The sequence below is a fragment of the Pinus tabuliformis genome, chromosome 8 (genome assembly GCF_031772625.1).
Source record: "Pinus tabuliformis cultivar Carrire ecotype Pingquan chromosome 8, CPIR1, whole genome shotgun sequence".
NCBI classification, from domain to species: domain Eukaryota; kingdom Viridiplantae; phylum Streptophyta; class Pinopsida; order Pinales; family Pinaceae; genus Pinus; species Pinus tabuliformis.
Window position 1 is genome coordinate 1,166,610,292 of NC_142294.1, and position 25,211 is coordinate 1,166,635,502.

Consider the following 25,211-nt stretch of genomic DNA (forward strand, 5'->3'; position numbering starts at 1 on the left):
TCAGCATCAAGAAACTATGCCGCGAATATCTAACTGCTTTATGCTTTCCAAATCACACAGCGAGATCTGTTATCCCAGCTCTTGATGATGTGCTCGGGTATTACTGAAAGCCTAGGCATCATCCTGCCAACAAGGACTACCATCCTCCACATCTCATGCTCACCTAATGCCTTGAGTTATCCAACTGGAAAAGCACCATGTAACACCCTCTCGGTCACCTCCCCAAGTGTGAGCTTAGGGGTGGAACATATGCTACCTCTACAATCAACCATGTCATCCCTAAGCATGTATTTGTCAACTCGTGCACCTACCAAATGTCTCAACTAGAGAGTCTCCTCCCGGCTCATGACAGGAAGTGTGTCATCCAATTGCCTAAGGTGAGCCTCCCAAGCCCTGTTGCCTGGAGACTGTCAAGGGGAAACAAACAAACACTCTGCAACTGTAAACAACACCGGAGGAGGATGGGTATGATCAAGAGTCTGCCGGAATGCTCAAGAGTAATCCTACGAACGACCCCCTCTTTGTCTCGGATCTGTTGATAACCTCCTCAAAGCCTTGTCTCCATTAAACATGGTGTCCCCAAATGCTCAACAGTGTCCTCACCGATCTTAGGTGGGTTGCATCCAATGGTACACGTAGTGCCCCTGTCCATAAGTTTCCCGGGAGGCAACGCTCCAAGCGCCCACTACACTGCATCATCTACCATTGCATGCCACCCAATATGGCCGCACTCCTTGACATGCCATTGTACGCCGCAACCTGTCCCAGTACACCCTTGGATACTCCCGGCTACGGCTATACCATCCTGTACTGTCCTGTCTCACTGCAATTGTCACTCCCCGTATGTACTCAATGCGATGTGAGGCACTCCCACTCCACAACGTAGTCCAACATACTACAACACACCCCCATGCGTCTCCATGCCCATCTGCAGACCACTGCTCCACGCTAGATGCTCCTACCCATCCCTGGATGTGATGGCCTAAAGTTGTGTCCATATGTGTCGGCCTGCACCTGACCTGTATCATCACCTCCACCATCGCATCACTATGCTCTCCGATGAGGGGATCTCCCCTCCAAATCCTCCCTGAGGGACCCAAGAAGTGAATCTCCCTAGGTACCAGTAACAATGCCACCACTGCTTTGCTCCTCCATGCCCCACACAAATGTGAAGAATCCCCAGCTCCATACAAGGCATTGTTTGGTGGCCTATCGGTGCCACCTTCGACAAACTCCAGCCAGAGTACGATGATCGTCATGTGATCCCATGCACAACTATCATACCAAGAGAACCCAAGGAGTCTGCCCACAAACTGGTTAGCTGCTGGTACTAGCCAAAACTCCCCTAGCGAATGTGTGTGCTCAACCGCTAGGCCAACTACACCACCATGGTCGCAGTCAACTAGTATATCCGGGGAATGATAGGTAGTCCCACCTGGATCCCAATGTTAGTCTGGGCTTTCAGTATCCCCAATGCATGAAATCTCCTGTTGAGCTTCATGTCGATCCACTACCATCTCCATAGCCCACTGCACCGGGTACCAACTCAGAATCTCTCGCCATCCAACCCTAAGAGAGGGATTGAATGTACGAACTCTCATACATAGGACAAGCCCTCCATCCAGCGAATGTTGCACCCTGCACCGCTCATGTCGTCTCATCTCATTGTCCCGGGCAACACATAAAATATGTCAAAGTGGCTTTGCCTCTCTCTCTCCAAGGTGCAGAGTCAAACTATTGATGCTACAAGCCCCATCTATGTATGTCTGAAGAGGATTGCTTTGACGCTCTAAAGTGCACTCTAGTGGTACCATTAGAGAATCTAATTGTTCCCCAACACAAGTCAGTTTGGTCATTGACTCGACTCAAACCACTCTCATGCCCTCCAGCTCCTCGTTTTGCTATAGAATGGCCTCTCGTACTGTGGTGACCTTCTCTCTCAATGCTAGAAGGTCGACCTGGAATTGATGAAACTGCAATGGGTATCTATCACCTGTAGACTCAGTCACAACTATGGATACCTCAACAACTATCAGCATCTCATCCATGGGTGGCTCCTCCTCAACAGATGGCTCTATGTGTGTAGGCTCTATCCTCTCCACCAAGGTGTCAACTGGGGCTATCAAAGAGGTCTCTAATAAAGGTGACTCCTGCGCCACACCGAGTATATCGATGTGCTCCTCACCATCCTGTGGGCTCTCAGCATCATGCTCAACCTCCTCCTCAAGCTCTTGATATCTAAATCCAAGTCTCCACCAGAAAAAGCACCCCATGGTCTCACCCTCTAACTGCCCCTGCCTTGCCTGCTCCTTTTCAGGAGATCTGGTGCCTTGATTTTGTCAACTTTCCCCACATGATGTAAATGACTGCACCTCCACGACCTACTGACCTCTAACGTCTCCGTTGTAAGAGTGATGATGTGTTTGGTCTGTCACCCTCCTCAACTGGGCCAACCTCTCATCGTCCCAATGAATTCTACCCCAGAATTTCTGTATACTGGATTTACCTTGAGCCATGGGTTTGTCTCCAATTTCACCCGTCACTGTGCATTCATACCCAAAGCTTCCATGATCTTCTAGATAGTTTCCCACAGTTGGGCCAAGATCATCCTCTGATACCACTGTAATGTTCCAAACTTAAATAAACAATTATATGCAAAGCAAAAACGGTTTACAACACAGAAATTTTAAACAATCAGCAAATGCTCATAAAACCTCCACAAGTAAGAACCAACTGAGCCATTTTATTAATCAAGGGAGCAAGTACAATAGTATGGAGTAATGCACTTGGGCTTGCCTCAATGGCAAGCGTGAAAGAACCCAGGTGATAATACAATGATCTCAAATGTTGGAAATGACTACTCCTCTAATGCTCTACGCTGCCCAGAAAACTATACTGCTAACTCGAAAGGGATTGCAAGAAACTCTACCTCCGGTGCTTAGAAAATTCTACAAATTTAACCTCAAGCTCCTTGACCAAAACCCACAAAAACCCCGAAATGGCGTGGCCTATCTCCAAACCAAAGTGCAAATTCCCCAGCTAACTAGCAATTCGCCATGTTATAAGAATTACGATTTCAAGCCCAAATATCGTCCGGAAAAATCTAAAATTTTAACTACAGACAACTCTCAGAAAACCTAGAAAAACACAGAAATGGTTTGGCTGGATTTTGACCTTCCAAAATCATCCCCCAAGTAGCCCTCCAAAACTGCTGAAGCACACAACCTACAAATATACCAACAAAATCCTCCTCCAATGCTCCGGAAAAGCAACAATCACCTCCACTAGTGTTTCCCTTGTCTCTCCTGACAAGGATTAGTCTCAATAGTTGAGACTCCACCTCCCACGTGTGCACAATATTCTCCCTTTACCCTGGCCCAAAAAGTGCGAACGCCGAAAGCCCCACTAAATAGAAGCTCTCTCTCTCAGCTCAAAAACTCATCCAAAATGCAAAAAAACACCCAAGCCTCCCTTTCGGAATTTCTCTCGGCCAAAGTTCCTCTGAGAGATGTCGATAGCACAACTCGACCTCTCCGCACTACGTCCTCCAGGGATACGCACCACCTGGAGACACTGGATACAACTGCTAGAAATCACAATGAAAACCTCTTCGAAAGAATGTAGATGAACCTCTCTAGGGTGCACTCGAAGTCCCCTTAAGAAAGGGTGAGCTGTTCGCTTGAACAACTCTTGCTAAACAACAAGTGACTCGACTAAGAAGCTCGAGCAACCAAAGAGAAATTCGATATGCCAAAGATGAATGAAATGAGGAGAGTTGCCTTCCTTATATAGATTTCGTGGAGCACTTTTCCCTCCAATTTTACCTCCATAGTGGGCCCTCAATCACCTCCATGCAAATCGAACTAGAGAGTGCATATTTCCCTAGTGTGGGTAGCCCCCATGTGTAATTTAACTAGAACAAAAATAACTTTTCCATAGTCTAATCTCCTAATAAAATCGAATGGGCCCCACTATCTCCAAAATTGGCCCCAAAATGCAATAATTAGTCTTGTTCCAAATTAATTTAGGAAGGGACATGACATATGATGAGACTTGCCCTGGATGACTTCTTCCTTTGATCTTTCAATGAGGCCACCAAGAGCTATATCCTTCAAAGTTGACTATCTGATATCCTTCATGTTTCCTATGGTGATGTCACGAGCTCTTGTTTCTAATGCTTCCATGATGCCACGATGCATCTCATTACTTATTATAGCCATATTCTATAACATAAGATTTAGAAGCTATGTCAAGACCCTTTGTGAGGGAGACTATATCAGACATAGTAGAGATCTCTTACTTCCTCTTTTCTTGGGCTTCTTATTTTCAGCTTATTCCTCTTCTTCGATGATATGGGTTTCTTCTCTTCTTTTGATATTGTCCCTTTAAGACAATCTTTTATGTAATGTCCATAATTTTACATCCATAGCATTGAATCTCAGCTATGCTCTTCTTTCTTTTTCTGAGGAACAAATTTTCCAAACTTCCCTTTCCTTTCTGCAAATGTTTGAATCCTTTAACCTTCAACGTTTTTGCCCTCAACTTGTCTTCTTCTATCTTGCATAGAAATTAGAAGTTGTCGAATGAGGTAACTTTCTTATCCTCATGGATATTTGTTACCTTGTTCATCAGTTAGTGCACTTAGAACAATGATGATTATCTTCTTATCATCTCTCCTGGATCTCGCAGTTGAGACCTTATGAAGATATCCTTCCTTCTTTGATACCTCCAATTTTGTGTACATCAGATCTAAGTCATCAGACCTTCTTTATCGCATCTTCAGAGAATATTCTTACGAGCTTATCATATAAATCTCTTTGATGTCTCCAATATTGCTATATGAGGAGACCTTTCATAAGAATCCCTTTCCATGAATTCAGAGGAGACCTTTTGATGTGGTTAGTGGTATTTGAGGACTATGTCTATCCTCCTTTTTCATGCAAGGAATTCCGATGACCCAACTAGCTTATAGATCTCCTTGTAAATACGAAGTCATTTTACCAATTTTAATTAAAGAATGAAAGATACTTATTTGACAAGTGAAGATTAAATCTTCTACTTGATCTCTTTAGTGATGGTTGAAGAAGATGTATTTGATGCTTCCTTGGATGATCTTCTTCAAGGGCAAGGAGAGGATCCTTGCTTCAATGAGAGGGAACTTGCCTCATAGCTTTGAAGATGATGATAATGCCTTCTTGCTTTTAATATACTTCAACTATTTTGGTAGTGAATGAGTGTAGATCAGAATTGCTTCTAGGGTTTCGACTTTCTCCAAGATGATGTGATATTCGTCTTTAAAGTCCTTCGAGCCACCTTACATTGGATGATCTTCTTTTGATGATGATTATAGGATCCAAAACTTTTTCTGTTGTAGGTTGCTTCTTCGATCTAGGGTTTTATTCTTTAATGTAGATCTTGATATTTTGCTTTGATGACCTTCAACTTGCTTTGATGCCTTTCTTGAAACTCGATTCTTGAGTGTCTCTTTGATTAGATGCTCGCCCTTTGACTTCAACACCTTAGCTCTGATACCATGTTGAGAAATCTAGGGCAATAGCATTAGGTGATTTCTCTTCGATTAGTAACTATTTGTGAATGCATTTTACTTCTTTAGATTAGGATCTTCTTCATGTTAGATTATTAGTGATCTTCTTCATCAAACAGTAACCAATGCATGAATATAAATAGACAAGAGACACATCATGTAGGCTATGAGCCAGGGCCAAAACCTCTCACTCTTCAAGAGGAAGACCCACACAAATCCTTCTTATAGAGATTCCAATTGACGAATACCAAGACCAAGACCTTTGACTTATTAGCCACTCCACGATCAAGACACAAGTCCTCTTCTTCTTTTGTCTTCTAGATTCCTCTTCCACTACTAAGACTACATTGCTTGAGACCTTCCCTGTGATAGCAATGAGAGAGCTCCGAAATCCATCACTTAATACCGTTAAAGACTTCATTACTATACTGAGATCTTCATTACCAAGATCTTGTTACTTTGTAGGAGCACCGAGACTTCATGAATGGTAATCATGTCCAAACTGTAGCATCATTGAGACTGTGACTTGAGCGAGGTTAGCACTGGATCCTTCTCCATGTGGCAGCACCAAGACTTCTTTATCTAAACATAAATTGAACCGAAACATAGCCTTCTTATATTACTGAACAACGGATTCTCCTCAACACCGAAACAATGTCACTGCATTCTCCTATATGAACTTGTCTTCTGCACTAGGCCACCCGAATAGAGGTATTTGAATAATTCATTGTCTTTGTCCTATGAAATCACAGTGAGAGACCACCGAATTTCTGACTGTAGTTTTTCTTCAGAAAGACCAAAACTTATTCTTCGTTGTTATTGTGATCTCTAGATAAGAGGGATCCAAATTCCCTTACAAAACTGTAGCATGTAATCTTGTAGCCTTCACCAAAACAGAGGTAACCCGACTCTCTTTTCTTGCTCCCGAAAATTCAGAGATCTGCGAAGATCTTGGCTGTCTTTATGTGAAGAGCCTAGCCCCTTAGATATAGTGGTTAATCCATATACTCAAGCCGACATGAGCATTTGAATGGGTGGGTCTCCTTAATGTGAGCCGACATGAGTTTGTCATCGATATAGAAACCGACATCAAGAGAAGAGGATTGTGCTTTTTATTGGAGGGCTTTCTTGACACTTAGTTGACTCATATACATTTTTATATCCCCAAGAAGGGTTCTTCATACATGACATAGACTCTTTGACTTTTAATGACCAATCCTAAGGCTCTCAATGGGATCCATCTAAAATAAAATCACTTGCTCATGAAACCCATGAAGCAATGCTTACAAACATAATTTTATTTTCTTCATTACATCATTTACAAAAGTCACAATTACAAGTCATTATGAAGACCGACCCTAGTCACACGTTTTCAACAGAGGCCTCGGCGTCCCTTCCTTTCCTCAACGTCAGTGGTTTTAGGTCTTTTTAGGCCCAGCCGTGGGCTTAGGAGGTCTCAAACCCCCTTCTTTGCCCTAGTGGACTTGCTCTGGGTTTCTGATCCCTTTAGGGCCTAGCCACAGCTCTTTTAGGGCTTATCTCAGCCTTTCCTCCCCTCCTCTTCTTTTCGGCCGCCCCTTTGAGCCCTCCTCTCCTCTCTTTTGCCCCAGTGTTGACATTTTGGGCCTTCTTTTCCCTAGCCATTGACTCTTTGAGCTCTTTCCTCTTGCCCTTAGCCCTCTTCTAGCCCTAATTTGACCTTCTTCCATTTCTGATTTTTTTTAGGAACTAAATACTTTGTGGGTTTTGCAGAAATTTGGCTCAAAAGCTTGTGTTTTCAAGTGGTAACTTCATTGCAAATTTTTTGCAAGTTTGGTCAAATTTATCTACAAGGCCTTGGGCCTAGGGTTTGCTCTCTAAACCCTCATATCCTCATTGTTTTATCATAGTTGTAATAACATCCTCATAAAAGTGATATAAGTGCCAAAAAAACACATTAAATTGGTCAAAAATTGCATAGTAAAGTTTTCAAAAAAAATTTGGTTACTTGGGCATTGCATATCTAGCCTAGATCTACTTATTTGCTTGCTGGAAATCACTGCATAACTGAGTATATCAGATCTGATATTTTCTGAATATCACACTTTAAAGGGCTTAAAAATCATATTTTTCAGTTTGGAAAGCTATCTCTAAATTTTGGGCATGTTTTGGCACTTGTTGTAGCATTGATAGCTCACTGTTTACATCTTTTCCTACTACTGTAATAAACATTTCAGATCTGATATAACTGTGGTAATCTCATCATAAGAAGGCTGAATACATCTAAATTATTGAGTTGAAAAAGTTGATTTGATAGTTGGATTTCTCTTTCTTACATTAGGCAAGCATATGCACTTTGAATTTGGTATCTAAGGAAAATTTACTCACTGCTGTCATAAATTCCTTACTGTTGTCATATCATTCACTTATTGCTCATTAAAGGGTCATTGGAACATAAATTGCATAAGTGTTTTCATAGTTTTACATTCTATTGTTCCTTGTTGCTAGCATTGACATTGTGGAAGTAGCTAACATTGTGTTTTCCTTGTGAGTTTATATGCTATAAAGTTCATAATTCACATCTAATAAGCTCACTCACTAAAGCACTCTAATCATATCTTTCCTTGGTATTGAGTATCTTTTGGCATTTGAAATCTAATTGGCATTGGAATATCTTGAGTAATTGTGATTGGTATCTTGTGTTGATAATCATTGGCTAATTAATAAGTGGATAAGTGCTTCAAGTTCCTTAAATTGATATCATTGATTTTTTATTTATTATTGGCACTAAGTTAATTGGCACTTCCTTAGTTGTGAGATTGCATATAACTCATTGATAAGTACTCTTGTTGTTAAAGATTCATCATAACTTAAAGTACTTAAACATTAAGCTAATCTCAAACTAAGGATTTCACTCATTATCATTGCATAAGCATTCAAGGGTTAGCTTGCATTTAAAACTTACCTCCAAGCATAAGCTTGGTTGATAGATTCCTAGCACAACCCCTCTTCATCTAGCTTGAGGGATTCAACCCTTCTTAGTGGTTAACACAGTGACTTTACAGTCGTTAGAGCCACAGTCTCTGCAACGCCGGAGGCACTGGGTGGTTGGAACACAGGGGGAGGTATCGTTAATCAAGCCTTTGCTTGCTTCCCATTGGCTTCCATCCCACAACCTACTCTGAAGATTGTTCTCAAAACAGTTAAGGGAAAGGTTCCATTTAGACTAGGCATATAATCTAAAACTAACCAAGATCCTTGCATCACACTTAGATTTTAGGACTTGCACTTCATATAGGTTAGTTATTCATCTAAGCAGCAGTTGTCCATCCGGTTACTTGGTCATAATTTATAATAAGCAAGAATTTTGACTCCATAAGGCACTGGTCTCAATTCCAAATCTAATTAGATCCTTAAGTCTTGCTAAATTTTTACCAAGTAGCTAGGCCACTCAACTGTCTCTTGGGCAAGTTGGTTCCCAACTTGCTTTCCATCATCTCACTTCCATAGGGACTACCCCCCATAGCCTGTTGTTGGGAGACAACTAGAACGGAGTGGGCGGGGATCAGAGTGACAGCCCCCACCCTGAGTCGTTGTCGCGGTGCCTGTACAATCTGAGCGACAACATTTCTTGGTGTTGTTGCCAAGGACACATTTTTCTGTCCTTGGTCCTCACGACATCTTTTCTTATCATTTATTGATCTTTTATCCTTCATTCATTGTCCTGTCAATGCCACAACATTTTCTGATGTCGTTGTCGGGGACCATTTTATTGGACCTTGGTATTGACGACACTCTCATCAATCTTCATAATCTTCTAATCTCCTTCACCATTCATTAGCCCATCAAGTGGCACAACATTTTTTGGCACCCTTCCTTTCATCATTCTTCATCTTCTCATCACCTTATCCTTTGTACTCTCACTAATCCTTTCATCTTGTTAACCTCCACCTTTAGCACCTGGACATTTAGGTTGGTTTCCTGTTTGGGTGGCGACTCCACTTGTTCAACCATTCACAAGAGCTTACTTTAGAAGAAATCCTGGTAGCTTGGTTAACCCCGCTCCTGATCCCAAAAAGGTTCTAAGAACCCGGCTAAACAAATTACAATCTAGAGAGTAATTAAATTTTCTCAGACATAAAGGTCTCCTTGATCTCCATTTGATTTTTAATTCCGTAAATCAAGACATCATGGGTGACTTTTATAGGCCTTGCAACTTCACCAACATCCAAGGATATCTGCATGATCTGCCAAATGAGTCCACTATGAACAAGCTGGCAATATTTGAAGGCAATAATGGCATCAATGTTGAAGCTCATATAAGGAAGTTCCCCTCCTTCATCCAGAGATATTCTCATTCCACTGCCTACAACAATGAAGATGTTAGGATGAAGTTGTTGTTTTATCATTGGAAGATAATGCCCTTGATTGGTTTCATGATAAAGTTGACAATGCCTTTGATTCCTTAAGAACCATCATTGATGCATTTAAAGACAAATATGGGGATAATAGGGAAGGAAAGTACTTGGTTAAAGAGTTGAATACTATAAAGAAAAGGGAGAATGAAATAGTCGAAGAATTCAACCAAAGATTTAATGGCCTTTCAAAAGATATGACTCAAGAATATAGGCCTCCTCACAAAACGGTTTTGGAACAATATCTCAAAGCCTTTAACAGTGACACTCAATATGAAATTAGACGTACCAAGCCCGTTACCTTAGTCACTTCCCATAATACAGCTGAAGAATTGGAAAAGGATAGAAAGGCTTTAGGTAAGTCAGATGTCCCAGGTTTTGATAGAGGTCCAATTAAGTCTAAGGGAAAGGAAGTTAAAGAAGAGGAGTGAGAATCAGTTAAGGAATTAACTCGAGTTATCAGAGAAATGAAGATAGAACATGCTAGGAAAATAAGTGATATGCAAAATTAGTTAATACAGATGGAGAGAAGTCGAATGCGGAATATGCCACCCAGGAACAATAATAATAACAGGGGTAGCAACAATCCTTGGCCAAGAAAGAATCCTTCTAATGATTAAAGGCCTCCCATATCGCTTGAGTCTGCTAATATGGTCGACGCGCCTATCCCTTTCTACAACCCTTGTAATAGTTTCCGTGAAGAGAGTACGTGTGCTTTTGCTAGAAGAATTCTAGAGGAAGGAGTAAATCAACAAATAAATAATGCAGGACAAGATGCTCCTAAGGAAAGTTGATGTGTTGATATGATTTCTTCATCGTTTGCCATAAACAATTTCACTGACCAAAAGAACCCCATGACTCAAGCATATGGTAAAAAGCCATCTCAGGGAAAAAATTCTAGAGATTGTTAAAAGTAAGGGATACACCTATCAAAGGAAAGGTAAAGATCTGAATCAGAATAAACAAGTTGCTTTTCAAAGGTACAATTCGAGTTTGAAAGTAGATTGGGCCACATGGATCAATAGCATTAAGATGTCTATCCTAGTGCTTGAACTTCTAAAAATTCCATCTTGGAGGGCATCTTTCTTCAAGGCTTTGGGTATGGTTCAGCAGGGTAATGTTGATAGTGAGCCTAAGGATGAAGAAATTAAGTTGAAAGATTTAAACTGCTATATGACAAATGAGGACATCAACCTTTCTTCCTGACTTTGGACACAAATGACCATTTGCTCCACAATTGCATGCCTGATTCCGACACATCTACAAATGTTATGACTAAGAAAGTTATGGAACAATTAAACTTAAGAATTTATAGACCTTAAAATAACATTTGCTCAATGGATTCGAGAAAAGTTGAAGTCCTTGGTGTGGTAAGTCTCATTGTCTGATTACCCATATAGGTTCATCATCACGGACATATTAGTTATTGATGCACCGCATGTGTGGGGAATGCTCCTTTCTCGAAAGTTTGCAGCTGATTTGGGTGGGTCTATTTAGATGGATTTATCTTGTGCCACTATTCCCGCAGCAGCTAGTGGCATGGTCATATCATACAGAGAAGTGGAAAGTAGATATCATGTAGAAGTTCCAAAGAGATTGGAAAATGGTGAAGAAGTTGTGCCACAGGGTCATCCACCGCATTTTGAGTAAGAGTTTTTCTAGCCAGTTTATCACTTTTCTTCATTCCAACACCCATCCCCTCCTCCAAGCGGAAAGAGAAGTAGGTTTAAGTTTGACAAAGATATGCAACATAGTTATCAGGAGATTCATCAACCAAAGAGGGTAAAGTTTCAACAAGGGACATCTGATAAGCAACCTATTGATCTACCAGTTAGCAAGCAGATGTCTGAGATTGTGCCACGTCAATGACATCTGATGCCATGGGGCATCGTTTGTGTAGTATCTCTAACCTTACTCCTTTTTATGTCATGAGATAGTTTTATTTCACGCATTCATGTTATGTCTTTTATATTTCAATTTGTTAGAGTACATTTTTTCTATTCCAGTGAGATTTACTATGTATACATGATGATTTCAATATTGAATGGATATCTAATTGATGGACTTTTGTTTTCTTGGATGCAGGATTCTGGGGTTCTCACATTACTTCATGGAAGGAATGTGTCCCCATATTGAGCCAGATGTTGCACACATTTTGTCAAAGTTCTGAGGAAGCAGATGTACCTATTTTTTTCAAAGAATTGAAGTCATCAACCATCAATTTATTAAGCGTTTATAAACTCATTCTGCAATTTTTTAATGTAAATGATGCTAGTAAAACTATGTCTGTATGTAACAACCTAGGTAAGCCTATTATTTTGGCGAGGGTTTCATCCTAGGAGGTTTTTTGTCTCACTAATTCATCTGTGTTTCTAAATACGGATGGTTGGCAAAGTTTTCCGTCCAACCTCACCCTAAAGCTAGGGTGGAATTCTTCGTCAAAGTCTTAGGTGAGTCCTAGTGTTTTAATTGAGTCTTATGTAAAAGTGATTTGGAAATGATTTAAGCTAATTGGCTAAATTATTTTATTACAAATCACTTGGTCTACTAGATCATATTGTGTCGCAGAATTGGGTATGTAATTTGATGGTCTAAGTCGAATGGGTGTTCCCCCTTTGAGGGTTGAATTGTAAAAATATTATGTAGATCTTCCTTAGGGACCCTGATCCGGCAATTGGCAACTGAAACAAGTCTCTTCTGAAAACTCGTACTGGGGTTTATGGCTATTCGCACTGCTTCGTACGGCCTCTTCTGCAGATAATTTGGCCTCCCTCTTTCCTGTCTTCGAGACACTACAAATACTGAGGAAGTCTTCCTCTGTAATCTCTGCTCCCAAATCTCTGGTGCTCCATCTCTTCGATGCTTTCCCTAGCTTCAACTACGCCCTTGCTAAATGCTGCAAACTAGGTAAGTCGAATTGCTCAAACTCACTTGATGTCCCTTCTCCAAGCCCTCGACTTGCTCTGATGATTCTTTGTTGGAGAACCAACGACCAAGATCTAATCCCGATCAATGGCTTAGATCACTTTGATTCCATTAATAGAAGTCTCTAGAGTAAAATTGAATTACCTTAATTAATTAACTTTAATTAACCAACTTCCCTAATTTAGACTCAGGAAAAAATTAAATTATTGGCTAATTACTTTAATTAAGGTGTTTTTGAGTTTTATCTCACAAAACCTTTTCTAAGTTTTGGAGATCTCGAGTTCTTTAACCTCTTAGACATCATAGAGACCAGAACACCTATCTGCTACTACCATAAACTAACACTCCCTCTTAGCGACGAAGGTGTTCTCCACTATACCCATCTATTCTCTGAAGTAGACAAAATTGGCCCTCCCTAGAGCCTTCATGACTATATCGGCTACCTATTGCTTTGTGGGAACATGTTGTAGCCAAACTGATCCACGCTACTGGTGTCTGACCTATGTGATACCTCGTTTCAAATCTTCAAGTTGATCTAACTCCCTATCACTGGAAATCACTATTAAGAAAACAATCTAGCAGTCACTATCTACCATGCTACTGGGCATACTCTGATCCTATTGCTAACTCTATAGTTGAACCAATCTAATATTACCCTGTTGACACACCTGTGTTGCTGCTATCACTGCATTGTTGCTACAACTACTGCAATGGTGAGTCTCGATCTCCCTCTAAAAAAGACTGGGAAATCTTCAAGCTAGAAACCCTCTCATGGAGTCTCTCTCTGGGTAGAACTGCATCTACTACCTGCAACTAACCAATTCACATTGCCACTCCAATCACACAAATTTCCTACAAATTGCACTTGCAACTAGAAACTTGATCTCCCCTCAGAACCTAAAGATTCTAGCTTCCATAGGGCTACTCCCTCTGAAGCTAGACTCCCTCTAAGTCTCAAACACTCATTGATTTATTGAGTCACTAGAACTGGCTCTACACCCATGTCTGATTACAACTAGCTCTACACTGTCTTCTGAGCATCTGCCTGTGCCTAATCGGCTCTACAACTGCCTCTCAAGCAACTGATTGCAACTAGCTTTGCACTGTTTCTCGATTATTTGATTGCGCTTACTGACACTTTCGATCCTTCTGCTACTTTATATTGTGGGATCCTGTAGCAAAAGTATTGATCCATGTGAAGAACTCACAACAACTGGATCTGATCTATTAATCAAGCCCTCCCTGGCTAGATCTAGACCTCTTGTTGCTCCTCCTTAGGATCCTGCCCGATTTGGCATACTGGAGTATCGTACTCCTCCCCCATCTAAGGATAATGCTGCAAACATAGCGAACTCATCCTCCAACCTAGCGGACAAGTCATCAATTTCTGCCGAAGTTGTTGTCCGCTTTCCCTGCTTGTCCTTAATCCTCTTTAGACATTGGCTGACGTAGTGACCAAGCTTACCACATTCGAAAAACTTGACCTTTGACAGGTCCTTCTTCTCTCCTTTCAAGCCTTACCCCTAATTGGGACCCTTCTTCGCTTTTCCTTTCCCAACAAGAGCTATGTTTTCCTCCTTGTCCACCTTTTGTCCTTTGCTACTGCTGCAGTTAGTACTCTCTATGAGACTAAGCCTCAACTCCTCTTGAGTGAAGTCACTCCATAGGCGCTCCCGACTAGGAAGTGTGTCACCCAAAAATTTCTTGGACAAATGTATGCCACTCCTTGGTAAGCCTATTGAGTGTTGTGTGCACCAACTCACTATCTAACGGTTTCTCTCCAACAGCTGCAAGTTCATCTCTGACACCCTGAATCATGGTGAGATAGGATATAATGTTCTCGCCCTTTTGCATTTTTAACCGTCCTCGGTTTTTCCTTGAAAATCATTTTCCGATTCTCAAACGTATCCTGGTACAGCTTCACGACGACATCCCACATGTCCTTTGTTGTGTTCTTCTCTATTATATGCTAGACAATGTGATCTTGAACTCCATCGAGAATCATCCTCTTGTGTCATGTTCCCATTTTTATTCTTCCTCATTGTACAGCCAGGGTGGATTTCCAAGGCAGGCGATGGCCAAGTCAGTGGAGCAGGTTTATGTCATCAGGGGTCTCGATGGAGTTTTGAGGAGGTTTATGGGATTTGATGGCATTCGCATGGCATATTCCATCTTTAGCACAGTTTTCCTTTTGTTTTGTTGCATTCCGCAACTTTAAAAAAATCAGCGTTATTATTGGGATAACTTAATTAATTATGTTCGAGGTGGCATTCCGGGGAGATTAATTGATGAAACACCTTAGTGTAATAGCTCGTTGGAATCGAAACGAGAAGATCTAGATGATGGGATTTTTGGATGTGAGTTTCAGTGACCTGAGGAGACATGGTGGCCAATTTACCCTTTTCTCGCATTAAAAAGAATATTTTAATTAAAATAAGAGAGGGAAAAGTGCTCCATGATTAAAATAATAATAAAAGAGGAGTTTCTAGAGTCCATCAAATCTATAAAAGAGAAGGAGGAGGCCATTGGAGGACATCTAGAATTTGACAATTCTTCTTGTATGAGAGGTTGAGAACCCGGTTCTCTACTTCATTAATAGCCTCAGGACGGAAACCCTCAGGTATGTTGTTGAGTGTTGGACGAAAACCCAACTCTCTTTTAGGAGGCTCCATCCAAGAGTTTCATAGAGCTTCAGGGAAATTGGAGTGAGGATTATTCAGATCCTCAATTGGTGCTTCATCATCTTTCAGTTGATTCATTGGCAGTGGTTGTTGGAGGGAGAGTGCAGCCGTTTAGGAGTTTTGTGGGATCAGGATCAGCATAGCAGCAAACATTTGGAGGTCCACTCAGCTAACATCTTTCCTATTTTGTCTCAGATATTTCCAGTTGTACTTTGCATGTTATATTATAATAAATGATGTTGAGTCATCCCTTGTGTTGCATTTTTTGATGTTATTTGAGTTTATGGGTTTTCTGTGCTTGTATCATTTCTGGATCGTTATTTACTGGTGCATTTTGGTATAATCTTGTGGGTCTCTGGCAAAAGTGACCCAAAGTTCCCAAAAAGGGGCATTACAGTGGTATCAGAGTTCAGATTCTGGCTCAGCCTGAGGGTTTTGGTTAGAAGACCTAATTTTTATTTGCATGATTCAAAATTCTCTGGTGGGGATTTATTCTCACCCTAGCCGGTTTGGTCAAGGATTGAATTATTATCTTCATTAGATACGAAGTCTGGCTATCAATTGTAAAGGTCACCGAGTGGAGTTCTCATTGTGCGAAGAGGGCTGGATGCAAAACTTGTAGAAACATGCTAGACCATTCATAGGAAGTATAGTTGGCTCAGTTGATTGGGTGGTGGTGAAGTCGAGTGCAACTCAGTTGGTTATCCATCGTGGCCATAGACAACAGAAGAACAAATTCAGCTGTGGTATCGTGAAGTTGGCACCGCGCTTCTAACAAATGCCAGAAATTTGGCACTTGACCATATGCCTGCGCAGGGAACGTGTCTAGAGGCATGCATGGTGATTGGGTGTCGGGGTCGAAGAATTTTGAAGGTTGTCCAAGCAACTGTCCAAAATTGATGTGCAGGGAGCTTAGTCGTGTTGATTTCATATTTCCATGCGTGTGGTTGGGCCGGATTTCGTGATTGCGGAGATCCCTGTTCGCGCTACAAATTCTGGATAGAACCTAGCTAGGTAGATCCACGTATTCCTGAGCTTAGTTGAGGCCGTGGGCGTTTATTAAATCTCCTGGGTGTTTTTTAAGGAACCAGACAATTATCGTGGCAGCCTCACGTGGAAAGGGGCCAACGCTGACTGTATTGAGTCTGATTCCATAACCGCAAATGGAGTAGCAACCTTCGTGAAGGAAAAATCGGTGAAGACCCAATTTTATTGAAGGTCGACGCACGTGATTGAAGTGGTGGTTGTGCGTGAATCTCGTGACAACAGATTCATAAGAAGAGCCGAGCTAAATCAAACAAGGGTCATCAAAAAGGTTTGAACGAGGGTCCCATGTGTATTCACTAATCTAGTCGTCGCTTCTCAGACCAGAGATCAACGACGATTGCATTTGATTGAGAAGTGCCAAATATTATTTGCGGTCGTGATTATTTAGAGCCGTAATATTATTTTTCAAATTTGTGGAAGGCGGCAGCCGAATTGTATACTCGGAATCGTTCAGCTTGAGGCCATATTTCACCATGGAAGGCAGAGATTGTGCTCAGGGAAAGAAGTTGAATCACTGATTTAATAAGCTGAGATTACTGTTGCATCACATAAGATGGCCGAGTATTTATATGACTTGCTGCGCCGCATTCCTATTAACGTAGCGAGGAATGAGGTGGTATTGAATCTGGAATCTGGTGTCTAAGGCAGGTGGCACGCTCACAGCCGCGATTGGGTGAATCCATCGAGCCACTGGAACGAGGCCACTGAAAGGGCCGAGTTTAAATTGCAGAGAGGTTGCGAATATTACCGCATTCAATATCAAAGAGAGCTAAAATTAATACCAAGGCCGCGTAATCTTCTAAATAGCCCGAAGTCTGGTAATCTATCCGGACGGTAACAACCAGACTTGCGTTGGGCGAATTCCTGTTGCATGCACAATTGTTACACGGGCCACAGTTATAAGTCAAACTGTTACAAGAAGCAATGGTTGTGATCGTGAATTGCTTCATGTGATGATGATCAAGAGAGTTACGTGGTCGCCGACACCGTTGCATAGAGAACATAGCGCAAGAAAGACCAGCGAGTTTGCGTGAGAAGAAGGATCACGCTGAATCGAGTTACGACTTCCAGTGGTGTGTACATTGAGTATGTTGAGATTATACATTTATCTCCAGTGATCGTTGGACGAAGTCGGCGATGTGGTGCGATTTCTTGAAGACCGAGAGTCGCTCACAAGGGACACTGTTTAGTTGGAATCGCATATTTTGAAGGCACCGTGTGGCTGTTGAGGCCGAAATCAACCTTGCGGTGGAAACCGAAAGACCACGGGTATCATCTAGTAGCAGAAGTCGAGTCGATAAACTGCTGGAACCATCATTTGACTAGGACCGAGTCAGCATAAAATTTCAACTTCCATCCATTTATCCGGCTGAGAAACATATTCGTAGATGGGTTCATCAGCAGAGGGTCGTTGTACACTGTCAAAGTATCATTGGTGCTAACTAGGAGGCCGAGAGCCTCTTGGTCATCATCCCAGATTTATCATTAGAGGAGCCTGTCGTTGTACACTTGAACGAAGTTGCATGACATAGCTAGAAGATCGTCGTCGATGGCCAAGTCGTTCCACATGATCACAAAGAGGGGCATGACTCAGAAATTCCTAGATGGCATCCAGTAGATCACAAGTCTACTCTTTTGATAGTAAAGGATGAGAGGAATTCTTCTATTGACGATGGATCCATTAGTGAGCATGAGAACACCCTTGAGGAGCATAAGCAGTCAGGGGGAGTTGTTGAAAGCAACTCAGATATGCAGCCATGTTTGGTGGGGGAGATTGATGAGCAGCAGCCTAATGTGGAACACAATATGCATGATGGGCCATCTTTGGAGAGTCAGTTAGTGGCTTATATTGATCCCATGATGGAGGAGGATGAGAAGTTGTCCCTTGGGCCAACCATTGGCAAGGAGCAGATAGAAGCGCAGGCAGCTAGCGAGGTTGCCGACACTTGTCATCAGGAGGTGCTAGAGCCTAATAGGGCAGCTTTGTAGGAGATTGGTAGACTGGAGGAGCACAAAAATTCTAGTCAGATGAGTGGGGATATTCTAGAGATGGTGGTGCATCCATCTATGGGTCTACCCCAAGGTTGCACGAAACGGGGAAACGGGTACGAGTTTCCGAAACGGGAACCGATACGAAACGCGACCTCCCCAAATTTTGGAAACGGGGGGAAACGCGATATGATATATATATATATATATATATATATATATATATATATATAAGGACATTTAAGAAATATGTGCAATCATAAAGCATATATGATACATTCTAATTTATTACATTATGATAAAACTGTCAGTTGTCAATGCATAAACTATAAGTATCTAAATTTGCATCACATTTACTCATGAATAATCACATAATGAAAATAGAAATATCCAAAATCAGCCACGAGAAATTTCTAATTTCTTGTCTCGTGCTTGATTGGGAGTCTCTTCCTACATAGTCGAACGATCTTAATGCTCTTGATTAAATACAAGTTTCATACCCTAGTACCGTACATTCTCTTGATTATTGGGAGTCTCCCCTGCATAGAGGGCTTGGTTCTCTTGATTAAATACAAGTTCCATACCCTAGTACATGATAAAATCCAATGGAAACATTGCAATCCTCCCAATCCTGAAATCCTGAAAAACAAATAAGTCTGCTGGATTTTGAGTGAGATCTAAAATTCTACTTTCTCCATATGAAATCCAATGAGGGCGAAACCACTTTCAAACATCCTGAGTCATTTCATGGTAATGTTAAAAATTTAAGTAAAAGGATGAAAATGAAAAATAAAGGAGAATATCACTTTTACTTTAAGAATTTAACATTACCATGAACTGCATATCAACACTAGGGCAAAAGTTCACTTTTATAACTTTAGACAGGCATCTGGAAGCAACTAGAAGTCACTAGGCTAATGTAAGAATAGATTAGAAAACAAATAAAATAAAATAAACACAAGTAAATGCTGAAACGTGGGTCGTACGGCCCTGAAACGCGTTTCAGGCCATACTGGCCACGTTTCAGTTTCGTGAAACGTGGCAGTACGGCTTGAAACGCGTTTCAGGGCCGTACCAAACACGTTTCAACATTTCGTACCCGTTTCCCTACGGAAATGCCCTTCTGCCCCACGTTTCCTGCAACATAGGTCTACCCATTCATGAGGTGTAAATAGGTGCAGTGGCAGCCAGCAGGGTTATAGTATATATTGGCAGCAACCCTCTCATGGAGTACATGTATAGGGCTTGCGACACCATTTTCCCACCTTTATCCTTCCTAGAGAGAAGGGTGAAGTTTTCCTCCTTGATTAATCGATCAAAGCAACATGAGTGGAGCATGGTCCAGCATCCACCTAGCAAATTTGTTCTATACACAGGTGCCCATTCTTCTCACGAGCTAGATCAATGGGAGATCATGAGTTGGTATCCTATTAATGGTGTGATATCCTTAGTCAGGGGTGTAGTAGAGCGAAGACCCCCAAACATGTCAAAGACTACATGCTCCAGTGGGTCATGGGATACAGGTCGACAACTCTTCAACATTCCTTCTCGACACCAAGAGAGCAGGATTAGCATTGGGTTGAGTCAGCGGTTGGATTGGGGAGAGGTGATGGGTTGGTACGCGGTGGATGGAGCAGCAGTCATGGTTGGAGTTATAGCACAGCAGGAGCCAGGGAGCCTTGATACTTGTTCTTGGTGGCATTGGGATCCAGGGGGATTTGCTGATGCCAGGTTTAGTCAGAAATTGGTCTGGGATCTGGGCATTGAGGGTTCCATTCATGGTGGGTTGACACAAAGGCAAAGCATCACACAGTGGTTCGTATGGGATCTAGGCATTGGGTCTCAGTTGTGTTGGGCCAGCAGATTGGTCCACAGGTTGGATTGCTTAAGGGCAAGCCATCTTGGGACAGGAGGACTGTTATGTCCCCATTTTTATTCTTCCTCATAGTACAATCAGGGTGGATTTCTAGGGCAAGGGATGACCAGGTCAGTGGAGCAAGTTTATGTCATCAGGGGTCTCGATGGAGTTTTGAGGAGTTTTTATGGGATTTGATGGCATTCACTTGGCATATTCCATCATCGGCACAGTTTATCTTTCGTTTCGTTGCATTCCATCAACTTTCAAAAAATCAGCGTTATTATTGGGCATAACTTAATTAATTATGCCCGAGGTGGCATTCCGGGGAGATTAATTGATGGAACACCTCAGTGTAATAGTTCATTGGAACCAAAACGAGAAGATCTACATGATGGGATTTTTGGATGTGAGTTTCAGTGTCCTAAGGAGACATGGTGGCCAATTTACCCTTTTTCCGCATTAAAAAGAATATTTTAATCAAAATAAGAAAGGGAAAAGTGCTCCATGATTAAAATAATAATAAAAGAGGAGGTTCTAGAGGAGTCCATCAGATCTATAAAAGAGGAGGAGGCCATTGGAGGACATCTAGAATTTGACATTTTTTTCTTGTATGAGAGGTTGAGAACCTGGTTCTCTACTTCATCGATAGCCCTAGGAGGGAAACCCTCAGGTATGTTGTTGAGTGTTGGACGAAAACCCAACTCTCTTTGAGGAGACTCCATCTAGGAGTTTCATAGAGCTTCAGGGATATTGGAGTGAGGATTATTCAGATCCTCAATTGGTGTTTCATCGTCTTTCAGTTGATCCAGTGGCAGTTGTTGTTGGAGGGAGAGTGCAGCCGTTGAGGAGGTTTGTGGGATCAGGACCAGCATAGCAACAAACATTTGGAGGTCCACTCAGCTATCATACTTCCTATTTTGTCTCAAATATTTCCAATTGTAATTTTCATGTTATACTATAATAAATGAAGTTGAGTCATCCCTCGTGCTACATTTTCTGATGTTATTTGAGTTTATGGGTTTACTGTGCTTGTATCATTTCTGGGTCGTTATTTACTGGCGCATTTTGGTATAATCTTGTGGGTTTTTGGCAAAAATGACAGCATAAATTTTATAAAGCATAGTTTTAGGAAAACACCCAAAGTTCCCGAAAAGGGACATTACATCTTGGCTTTGGCCATATCCTTCTTGTACTCATGGTACTGGATAGGATTTGTTGGTTTAGCGACAATTGTTGTCTCGAACTTCTTCAAAACATGCTCATCCAATAGGAATTGCAATCTGCCCTTCTAGATGCCAAAGCTAGAGGCTTTGTCCAGCCTGTCCTGATCTCTGAGTCTTGTTGCAGCCATCACTTCGAAACTCAAAAAAACTGGAGAAATATACACTAGAAATCTCCTTCTCCTTCTAGCAAATTAACTTTATCTACTCCTTGCTACTCGCATTCCTTCCTACAACTAGATCCTGCAACGCGTACTAGACTATGTAGTATTGCTCTGGGATTTCGATCTTGCCTTCGAAAACCCTTTCCGGTACTATCACTACCTGTTGCTGAACACTAAAGTTGCTCACTCCCTCCGATATGGTACTAGCACACAATCTGCAACCTCTGCAACACACGTTGGCTGACAGTGTAACTCGAACTAGCAATCAAACTACCTGCAATTGGTCTCTTCTACTAGAAATCACGACCTCCTTTCCCACTACTGGAGAACTAGAAACCCTCTAAGAATTTTCTGGAAATTCCCTCTCTGTGTGCTTTTCTCTTCCTTGCCCTGCGTTGATCTGCAAATGCAAAACTTTTGCGCTAGATCTGCTCTGTGAATTAACTAATCTACTCATCAAAACCACTTTTTGGCAATCCTACTACCTACTGCTACCGCTCTCGAGGCAAATCAAACTTTTCCTCCAACCTGGACTAGAAATCGAATTTTTCCTCCAGCAATTCGCACTGCCCAGCTGGCCTGCGCAAATATGGAATTTTGTGCTTCAGATCTCCCTCTGAAACTGCACAAATCTCACTTTCTTTCGCCTAGAGCCTCTGATCCAATCTTTGACACTCTGATACCATGTGAAAAATTCTTGAATGCAACTACAATTTAATCATCTAATTGTTAGCATTTTACTTGTCTTTTAAATTATTATTCGGCAAATAATGATTAAATCACTAATGCATTATTCACAATAAAAACGTTGCTGAAATATAAAATACGGAACTGAGAAATAAATGCACACACAAAAAATTGACACCGTTATATTTGGACAATTGTCCCTAGAAAAACTCTGAAGGGAAAACCAATGCAATAGATGAGGGTTGTATTATTATGCAGCAATTTGAGAGAAATATTACAACTAGTTGCCTTGCTGGAAAACCTACAAAAATTTACTTGCAAAATATCTGGAAGACGCCCTTGTCTCCCTCTACAATGAACTTAGCCTCTCCTAGACTGCTCGCACCTCCTCCTGGCCACTTGCATTAAGCCCAAAAATGTGCACTGCCTAATTGAATAAAATCATACAACCCTGGAACTGTCTTCAGATGAGACATCTAGCCTCCCTTTTCCTCTGGAACCAACTCGCTCTACCTCCGAGACCCTGATCCGGCAACTAGCAACTGAAACAAGTCTCTTCCGATAACTTGCACTGGGGTTTGTAACTATCCACATTGCTTTGTACAACCTCCTCTGTAGATAATTTGGCCTCCCTCTTTCCTGTGTATCGGACACTGGAAATACTAAGGAAATCTTCCTCCAGAATCTTTGTTGCTCCCTCTCTCTGATGCTTTCCCTAGCTTCAATTGCACCCTTTTTGAATGTTGCAAACTGGGTAAGTCATTCTGCTCAAACTCACTCGATGTCCCTTCTCCAAGCCCTCAACTTGCTCTTATAATCCTCGGTTGGACAACCAACGGCTAAGATCTAATCTCGGTCAATGGCTTAGATCACTTTGACTCCATCAATAGAAGTCCCTAGAGCAAAATAGAATTCCTGAATTAGTTAACTTCCTAAGTTAGACTTGAGAAATAATTAAAAAGTTGTTTATTGAGTATTATCTCATGAAACCTTTTCTGAGTTTTGGATATCTTGTGTTCCTTAGCCTCTTAGACATCATTGAGATTAGAACAAATGTCCGCTACTTCCAGAAACATTGAAACCCTCCTGGTGTATTACTAAAAACTCACCCAACTTGAATAATCTTTGTGATTTTATCTATCTCCAATGCTGCCCATCGATCTTCCTTTATAATCTCTCATTCACAAATGAATGGCCACAATTAAAAGTTAACTTACTCCAATCGATAACTAAGATCAACTTAGAAACTTTTTACAAACTTCTAGAGGCAAATCGATCTTATCTCAACTAATGTCAATTAATTATCCACTTTTCCTTCAATTTAGACTTAGGAAATATTTAAAGAATCACTAATTAACATAACTAAGATATTTTCCTTAGTTTAAACTTAGTAAAAATTGCATATGCTTGGACACAATTAAATCCTCTATGTTTCTAACCTTAATGACACCTCTCAAGACTAGAACATTTGACCGAGCGATAATATTGAACATTTTGATTGTTTTGTTGCATTTGGTATTAGTATAATTGCAAGCACGCAATAACTTCCTTAAAATCCTAAACCATACAAATCACCAAAACAAATTCAAGGCATGGAGTTCAGCAAAAGATTATACACCTTACAGTTGACAAGAGGCCAAGAACATTACATCATCTAAGAACATTACATTATCATTAGTTGCATGGGTGATTGAAGAACCATAATCACACTCACAAGGAATTTGGAATAAGACAAAATGATCAAACAAGAACGAAAAGTTATAATATATTCAGTTAATTCCCACAAAATGTAGAAAAGAATTTTTTACTGATATCACAGAACCTTCTCCGATGCATTCAAAATTCAAACTAAACAGAGAAGTACCATAAGAAATTACAAATACAAAACAAAACCAAAAGAAATGAGAAAACAAAAAGGAGCAAGAAGAAAGAACAATTTAACTGATGATCAGATCAATGAAACATTGGAAATTTCATATCTTATAACAATAGGAAAAAGAAACTTACCATTGCTTCTCTTGCAGTAAGCCTCTCTTGGTGATCATACCGAAGAAGCTTATCGACAAAATCAAGAGCCTGCCAAATATGGTCTTCTCAAAAAACTTAATAAACTCAACCAACAAAGAGGAAAATAACTTGAATGTCGTTAGACACAAGACCAGAACTGTATCATCTGACAACCAATATCCTATGCTAACCTGTCTGGCAGTCATAACATCTTTTATAGCATAAAAATGTAAGAGGGTATATTTCCAAAAAGTTTCAACCCAACTAAATTGATAAAGGCCTTCACATAAACAAATGCACTACTCAAACCTCTGGAACAGCTAGATGTTGATTATCGGAATTTGTAAATTTAGACCAGGGCTTCCTGCTATGCCTGAAATAGATGTAAAACAATATCAGCAATACAGGAATTGCATATGTGAAAATATATTAAGAACAGAAGACCACACCTGACTTGTGGAGCGCAACAAAAGGTATGCAATCACTACCTTCCCAAGAGAGCTTCAAGATGCGGATCAAGCTCCACCTGATATTTGTTTAGATAAGCATTTAGCTCATCTGTGCCAAGTACCTGTTAATAGTGAATCAAACTCATTGCATATTAAATGAAATACAGTATTTCTGTGAAATCTGAAACTAAGTATGAACAGAGCAAGGGCCCTGTCATCAAAGAAAACAGGAAACTGAGATATGA

At 41.0% G+C, this 25,211-nt stretch overlaps 1 protein-coding gene across 3 annotated transcripts in view; it reads right to left on the reverse strand.

Annotated features, from left to right (window-relative positions):
• LOC149239504 (casein kinase II subunit alpha-2-like) overlaps positions 1-25,211 on the reverse strand; it is a 350,158-nt gene that overhangs the window by 80,700 nt on the left and 244,247 nt on the right. For all 3 annotated transcript variants that reach the window (XM_089373440.1, XM_089373438.1, XM_089373439.1), the window contains 3 exons: positions 25,006-25,088; positions 24,827-24,890; positions 24,518-24,586 (listed from right to left, as the gene is read on the reverse strand). In XM_089373440.1, coding sequence (XP_089229566.1) covers positions 24,518-24,586; positions 24,827-24,890; positions 25,006-25,088 — 216 coding nt within the window. The remainder of the gene's footprint in view (positions 1-24,517; positions 24,587-24,826; positions 24,891-25,005; positions 25,089-25,211) is intronic.